Raw genomic sequence first — 8507 nt, 5'->3', positions numbered from 1 at the left:
GCAACTTTGAAAAACAAATTTTTCTGCCATGAATTGCACAAGAATTTAATATGGTGACAGCAAATCAGCTTATTTACATTTGATTCTTTAACACCTTTACATTTGTATACTTCATTTACTGAACGATATTACTCCAGGAAATATTATTCATATTACTCAATCACATTAATTTTATGTGTTTGTGTGGCAATGTGAGGCAGTTTGTTCAGGGCTACAGGGGCTGCAGAGACAAAAACTTTTACCTTTGTGAGCTTTGCTCGGTGGTGCAGTCCAGTATATTGGACCAGGCAGCAATAATGTGATGTGGACTGAGAGGATGATCAATGTCATCTGCTATTATGAGTAAAAGGTGTGTCATGGATCTGCCTTTCATGTCTGAGAGATAAGGAGTGCACAGACAGAGGATTCCAGAAGCAGTCAGCATAGATAAGATTATGCATGAAAATGGCAATTTATAAAATAGGATGCATTATTGTAGAATAAGCTGCACAAGAAAAGCCCCCACTGGAGCAGCTGTTGAGGAATGTATTAATACTCAATCAGATTATATATCTAATAATACATATAATTATAAGTTGTCAACTTTTGGTTAAGCTAACTGCTGGTTAGCGTTTTCATTTGTTCTTGGTTTGTATTATTTTATTTTCACCATCAAATTTGACTATCTTATAATGTTTTATTATCCTATCAAGTGTATTGATTGCTGTTTGTACCACCATCATCGATACAAATAACTGTGAAATATTGTGAATATCTGACAAGATTAAAATGCATCGACATCTGTATTTATTTATCCGCGTATGTGCCATATAAACGGGATGATGCTAAAGTTTTGAAAAGGAATATGACCTGACGTCACTTCCGGCTCGAGTCGGACAGTAGTAGAAAAAAAATATCTGGTTGCCATGAATTTCAGCTAGTTAGCCGCCGACAATTATCAGTACATTTGAGTAAAACCATCCATGTCAAGACACAAGGAGGACTGTCGAAGTGTTTCGCTGCTTCTGTGTGCATACAGGGGCTCTCCAGCCTGCCTGCCGACATACTGTGAATCGGTAAGTAGCTAGCTTTGAGGCTATCTTGCTAGCGAGCTAGCTGCCTCCGCTAGCTGGTTGCCTTGCTAACGACCAGTGATGATATTTTGACTGTCAGGTGCCATTAAACCCGCACGGCGGCCCATGGCCATCAGTGACTGTAATCCTTCTCTTATGTACACGTCCAGTTGTCGGTGTTCTGTGTAAACACACCGCCCCCGTTATGTGCCCATAATCTCTGGCTAACGTTAGAGGTTAATATCGGTCCTAACCGTGAAGCTACATTAGCTCATCAGTCGCTCTCTGTGCTGAGGGGGTGTTGTAATTAGTCACCATCGTCCACGATCACATCAGGGTGTCTGGATCAATTTAATCCAGAAGCGATTATAGTTTAGGTATGTAATTTTATTGATAGTAAAAGGAAATCTTTGATTTCAGCTATTGGCGTTTAACCCTTTCAATGAGTCCGTGTTGTGATTAATCTTTTACTCAAGGTTTCTTCCTCATAGCTGTGATGGCATCCTATTGATTAACTTTTGCTCAATGTCCATATAAATTCTTTTGGTTTGAAATACAATATGTTACAAAGGAAATCTGTTGTATGAACTTATCACCTGTCATCTCACATCAGCACACAAAAGCTTTAGAAGAGTATCATTAAGGGACTGGACCAGCTAAGTGGTCATGCCATTGTTACTATGTATTGCCATGTGCAGTTCGTTGTTGATCAGCATGCCATGTTAATGTTATTTTTCTTTCAACTCAGATACAGCTGGCTCACTGACTAGACCAGAAGATCTTGGCACCCTTGTGTGCCAATTCATTCCAAGACCCAGGGATTTCCGAATCCAGGTGTGTGCAATACAGAATTTCTTTGCAGGGTTTCTAATAAGAAAATAGTAAGGGAAGTGGTAAGTGAATCAGAGGTGAATGTACTATTCTTTTTCTGCTTTTCTGACACCTAATTACGCCATCTCCAATGTTTATTTTTCTAGAAGATGAACGGTCTGTCCATACGAGAACTATGCTGCCTGTTCTGCTGCCCTCCTTGCCCCAGTCGCATTGCAGCCAAATTGGCTTTTCTCCCACCAGAGCCCACCTATGCCCTTCTCCCTGACCCAGATCCAGGTTCTGGAGCTGGAACTGCATCAGGGTCTAGCTCTGGACCTGCTCTGCCATCACTAGGAGCCCCAGGACTGCGGTCCCGACTGGGCACTGGTAGTGGAAGTGACAGAGGAGGTGCAGGTGGGGGTGCTGGTGGTGGTGGTGGTGGTGGTGGTGGAGGAGGAGGAGGAGGAGGAGGAGGTGGTGGTGGTGTTAGCGGTGGTGGTGGCGGCAGTGGCAGCGGTGGAGGTGGGACTGGGAGTGCAAGTGAAGGCAGATGGAAGCTACACCTCACAGAGCGAGCAGAGTTCCAGTATTCACAGAGAGAGCTGGATGTGACAGATGTATTCCTGACCAGGTCCAGCCGAGGGAACAGGGTTGGATGCATGTATATTCGCTGTGCCCCCAATGCCAGGTGAGGTACACACCACCTCTGAACCCATTCAAACTGAATGTGCTTCCACACAGACAACACCCTATCACTGCGTCTGCTTGTGCTTTAAGTGGGGCAGCTTGCCTTTCTACAGATTTATTATTCTCAGTCATACGGTTATGTCTTGCAATTTTCCATCAACTTGGGCTTTCCAGCTCACCAGTGTTCCTGCTTAACCTTAGTCTGCTGCCTAACTTCCTTGTTCTTTCTTTCTTGCATCTTCCTCCTTTGTCTCTCAGGTTTACAGTGTTGTTTTCTCATGGTAATGCAGTAGACCTGGGCCAGATGAGCAGCTTCTACATTGGCTTAGGCACACGCATCAACTGCAACATCTTCTCCTATGATTACTCAGGCTACGGTGTTAGTACTGGCAAGCCTTCTGAGAAGAACCTTTATGCTGACATTGATGCCGCCTGGCATGCCCTGCGCTCCCGGTAAGCTGGCAGAAACTCTGTTCCTGTCCACCCAGAATCTGAAATGAACAGCCAACAAGCACCAAATGGCAGTTAAATTGTCTTCAGTAGATAAATCTGGAATGGTCACTCACATTCCTGGCCAATACAATTTTGTGAAAATGAGATTTGGTCACTTTATTTCCTGCTGACCATGATATCCTCCTGACCCTCAGCCAGCCAAATCAAAGCTAAACAATGACTCTGTATCAAAGAGATTGATAATAAGGTGTCACATGCTGAGTTCTACATGAAGCAGCGGCATCTCAGATTCTGAAAACTAAAAGTTTCTTTTGTTTATCGGTTGCCAGTTTGGTTAATGGCCTTATGTTTGTAGAAACTTAAAATTCTCTGATAGTAACATGGATGGATTTTGAGCCATTGAAATTATAAAATTTACATTCAACAAATATTTATGTTACACAATATTCAGGATTGATTCTTGGTGTAAGGTAACATAAATATGGGGAATTGTATCTTGTATTTTGTCATAAGTCCCTGGTGGTAGTTATTATATTAACATAATTTGTTTGGTTATGGCTTTGCAGTCCTTTGCAAATGAACCTTCCTGCTGTTTGCTAATGATGTTCTTTCAAACAGTCTTTTATTTTTAACATGAAACACGGGTATGCTCCCATTTGTTTGGCAGACAATGTTACTCATCCATGATAAACTGCACATAGGAATTTACACCTGTACAAATTTTCCTTTTTCACTTTGGTATTTGGAGGTTAAGGGGGACTCTGGTTTGGAATTTTTAAATTTTTTTTTGGGTGCTGAAATCTGTGTACATGTGTATGCTTGACCTTAGGTATGGCATCAGCCCTGAGAATATCATCCTTTATGGCCAGAGCATTGGCACAGTGCCCACAGTGGATTTGGCGTCACGTTTTGAGTGTGCTGCTGTGGTCCTTCACTCTCCTCTCACTTCTGGTATGAGAGTGGCCTTCCCTGACACCAAGAAAACCTACTGCTTTGATGCTTTCCCCAAGTAAGTTTCTTGACTGAGAAAACATTTTAGTTTTGTTTTTCTGTCTGTCATTGTTTTAAATATAATATAAAAAAAAAACATATTTGAATTAAAATCTTTCAATGTCAAATGCTCAAAAGTTATTACTTGGAAGTTCAAATGATAACAATTAATCATGTTAGAAAATATCTATTAACGCTTCTCAGACCACTTTACATGGTGGAGTTACCTTCTCCACTGTTATCCAACATGCTCCAAAACTTAAATATTTTAATATATTTTGTGAACAGCTTTAACTTGAGGATTCTGCTTCGCAATGTCAAAGTCTCTATTTTTGTACAATTTAATTGAATTTATTCACACATGTAATATATGTGGTTCTATTAGACTGATGTGGGAAGCATTGCATATGAAAAAGCAGCATTGCATTCTCGCAGAAAGAAGTTGTTTGCTTTTTTTATTTGGATCCTTGTTGGTTGTTACCTTGGCAACAGCTACTCTTTCTGGGATCCATATTGTGTTTCTGTAAATGTTATGAATTCCTCTGACTTGTCAGGCACGAGTGAAAAACATCTTACTTTATGAACAAACTAATTCAGTGACATTTCTGAAAAAATGTCTTTTTCACCATGTATTAAAATCACCTAATATACATTGTTTAGCCATATTTCGATTAATGTTGTCTGATTATTGTTAGTAACATAATTAATAATTGGTGGGCCAGGGGTCAAGTTATTGGAGCCTACTGTAATTTAACAGGCGAAGTGTATCTGGTAGAATTTTCTCTTATTTTTCTTTTAGGAGAAATGTCACTTAATGTTTCTTGTCATTGTTTACTAAAATGCTAAATATCTGAATTCTATAAAGTTTGCCTTGTTAGTGCATTGTCCCCATTATTGTCCCTATTATTGTAATTTTTCCCCCAGCATCGAGAAGGTGTCAAAAATCCCATCACCAGTGCTCATCATTCATGGTACAGAGGACGAAGTGATCGACTTCTCTCATGGTCTTGCCCTATTTGAGCGCTGTCCTAAAGCAGTGGAACCCCTCTGGGTGGAGGGAGCTGGTCACAACGACATTGAGCTTTACAGTCAGTACCTGGAGAGGTTACGGCGCTTCATCAACCAGGACCTGGCTGCACAGCATGCCTGAAAAACGAACAGCAGCCTCTCTGCGTTTGTATGAATGAGACTTATGTGTGCAAGTGTGTATGACGCTAAGTGAGAAAGAATGTCAGTATGTTTGCAAAGTATGGTTGAGAAATAGACCTACAAAGGATGTGTGATTTTTTTGCCACGTGTGTGTCTCTGAAGCAGCACACTTAAAAGGTAAATTTTCAACACATTTCCTCTTTTAACAGCGTAACGTTTTATAATGTATCATAACATCCAACTGTATGGTGGAGATTGAGATTGAGATGAACATATGAAAAACACGAACTAAGATGAAACAACAATAATTTTTAATGTGGGCAGAGAATTGTGAATTGCAGCTTTAAATGTGCTTACTCATGTGTATTAAGAGAAAGAGGAACAATGTGCTTTTTCCTAAAAAGCACACAGATGTTGGTGTATGTGTGTATGAATCATGGATGTATTTGAGTGTGTATTCATATCTCTTTGGGCCTGTGATGCCTGAATAATATGTGCACATGTGGTGTATGAGTGTGTGTGTGTTTGAGCAAGGCAGTGCTGAAAGAAATTAACATCCCGATAACTCGGATAACTGCAAGTGGAGGAGGATTATCAGACTTATTGATCATTTTTTATTTCTTCTTCTTCTTCTTTTTTTTTTGCAAGTTTATGTATGAAGAATACCTCCATAGCTTGACCAGTTTTCTCTCCAAAGGACAAACACGGGTCAAGCAAGTGCCCCCCCACACTTCCTTCTCCTCCTCCACTCCCTGTTAACTTGTTATTGGACATCCATCTGACTGCCAGGGCATTTCCCCAGTTGTTGTCCAGCTAACACAGAGTCTTTCCTGTGTGGTTTGCGGGTCCATCTTCTGTTTGGTGACAGTAATGGTGGAAACACAAGGAGTAGTCTGGAATACTCATAGCTTGTATGGCTTTTGGGTGTCTTATGCTTTTCCTCATTTCTAACCCGTTAAAAGGATCACAGAATGGCCAGCTTCAATTTAATTTCCTAGCTGTGCTGTAACTTTTACTGTCCACAGACTTGCAGCAGCAAATTAGAGGGAATTATTTTGATCTCCTCTTATTGAGTAGGAACCCATTCATTCAAATTCTGAGCAAGAATGATGGAGCAGTTACATTTGAAACTGGTCTTTGAGAGCCATGCTGAGGATATCTGTGATTATGTGGCTGTTTCTTAGACATAAGTGAAACAGCTACAGTATTGAAGGCTAGCTCATGTCACATTAGATCAGTTTGCTTTAAGCAGAAGGCTGTAGCCCTTCAGCGTTTTCTGCTGTGTGATTTTTAAAAGCTGAGGTAACTGCTGACTTAGTGACAGCAGGAATAGGTCAGATTTAAAAAGGTAATAATAGATTGACATGTTGGGAAATGCTTATATCGTCTTTTGTGTTGAGAGTTAGATGAGTAGCAGTATGCCATTTTCCTGAGTAAAATGTGTGCATTTATAACCTTGTATAAAACCAAAGAGGTGCTGGTAGACATATGCTAAAGGTAGGCTAGTTTTATGTCACCTTTTGACAAAACCGGGTTTCCCAGTCTTAATTCTCAGCTTAACTAACCAGGTGCTGTCTGTTTTACTATACAGGCATGAGAAATGTATCAATTGTCTATTAGATAACCCTCTAAAAGAAAGCAAAGGCAGCATTTTTCCCAAATGCCAAACTATTCATTTGTGTTTGAAATGTGGTTGTCAAGGACTGTGAATAATTTGCAGAATAATTTGGTGAACAGACCCTTTTGGAGCCTGAATTTGGAGGCCTCGAAGGTATACCTGCTCAGTTCACCAAACTAATTAGGATTATGTCTATTCAGAATAATCATGCTTCATCTGGCGTCATATTAATTAACTTGTGATCTTACAGCACAGTTTGTTTTCCAAGTCTTGTTCCAGTAGCACTCATCATCAGAGTTAGACAGCCTTGTGTTCATATTCAGTCCGCACATTTTCTTCTTCACTGCTTTTGTCTTGATGTAGTTAATCCGAACCTGTTTGTCGTAGTGTAGGGCCATGGACTGTTTGTCTCAGAACCATGCGTGTTGATGTTATGATTAACAATGTGATTCCCGATCAGGCACCAAGATGCAACATCATGTCTACTAAAGCTCTGTTTTAACCTCTGTGGCCCTAAAATGTAGGAGCTCTCTTGTGGGTGTCAGCACGCTTCATGTCTGACATAAACCATATTTGAGCCTCTCACTGTTGGTGTGGTGCAGGTTCCACCACACAAACCTTTGCACATTAGCGCACACACAAAAACACAAACACACACACACACACATATACATATATATACTGTAATATACAGTATAATTACACATTTATATATATCAGATCAAGCATGACAAAGCAGGTCTTAAGTTCAGCACTATTGTACAAAGCATCCAAAGTGTAATAAGGGTATAAAATGTAAATTTGTATGTCTTCATTGTTATTGTCTTTTAGAGGCCAGCATTAAGGATACTAGCATACCGTTTTAAAATACTAATAGACCCTGTGTCCAGCACCAGAGTTCAGAACTACACTAGGTGCAAGAGACCTGTCAGTTTCAGTGACAGCAGCTGTGATTCGTGAAAGGGAACATGTACTGAGCTGCACTGATCTGAGTACTCCATTTTGGGAGTGCAAGTGGGTCTTATTTAGTGGTAGAAAGGTTACCAAACACTACTTGCTTGCTATCATCATTTTGAACAGGGAATTTCTCTAATTTCATTTTGTGCTTTGTGTTACTGACTATGTAAATAATGGAAATCTGTTACCATCTTGAACCAGGGATCTGAGCTGTCAGAAGAATTAAAAAGAGTCACTGCTTTTCTCTGAAAACAAAAGTAGGCCTCAGTTTTTCCTTGACAGGCCGTATTATCAGGGAATCCACTGGATCCACTTTTCATTCATGGGCTTTGTTTCAAGAAACGGGGTGTAAATGTGCCCTTTTATTGATGCACCACTATGGTAGACATACATTGTACCTTCTGGCCCTGAATGTTTATTGATGGGGGTGTGGGGGTGGAACAGTGAAAACTGTATGCATGTCTATTGTGCTTTGCCGAGCAAATGAAGGGGTGGGACGTTATCTCTATTATGTATTCTGTGTGAGGATAAAACTGAACTCATGGTATCGGAACATTGAAGCGCTTTTAAAAAACAAAACAAAAAGAAAAACGGGACGTTTATTTGACTTTTTTTATTGCTGATACTAACTGATGTATTGTTGAGTTTTGTGCTAGAGTTTGAGGGGGGCAGTGGCGGGTGGGTGGGAGGGTGGTTGGGGGGGGCTAGACCATATTAGTGGGCTGTTTATATGGTTACTGTACTTACCTATTCTATTCTTTGTATTATGATTTGTAATTTTATGTTGC

At 40.3% G+C, this 8507-nt stretch overlaps 1 protein-coding gene across 1 annotated transcript; it reads left to right on the top strand.

Annotated features, from left to right (window-relative positions):
• Positions 1–877: 877 nt before the first annotated feature.
• Positions 878–8389, top strand: LOC115057347 (alpha/beta hydrolase domain-containing protein 17A-like). The gene is made up of 6 exons (XM_029524406.1): positions 878–1055; positions 1801–1886; positions 2030–2553; positions 2811–3005; positions 3835–4014; positions 4920–8389. Exons 3-6 carry the CDS (start codon positions 2033–2035, stop codon positions 5143–5145), a joined length of 1122 nt encoding a protein of 373 aa, XP_029380266.1. The 5' UTR covers positions 878–1055; positions 1801–1886; positions 2030–2032; the 3' UTR covers positions 5146–8389.
• The last annotated feature ends 118 nt before the right edge of the window (positions 8390–8507 follow it).

Source organism: Echeneis naucrates, chromosome 17 (assembly GCF_900963305.1).
Source record: "Echeneis naucrates chromosome 17, fEcheNa1.1, whole genome shotgun sequence".
Lineage (NCBI taxonomy): Eukaryota > Metazoa > Chordata > Actinopteri > Carangiformes > Echeneidae > Echeneis > Echeneis naucrates.
This window is presented reverse-complemented; position numbering and strand designations above follow the sequence as displayed.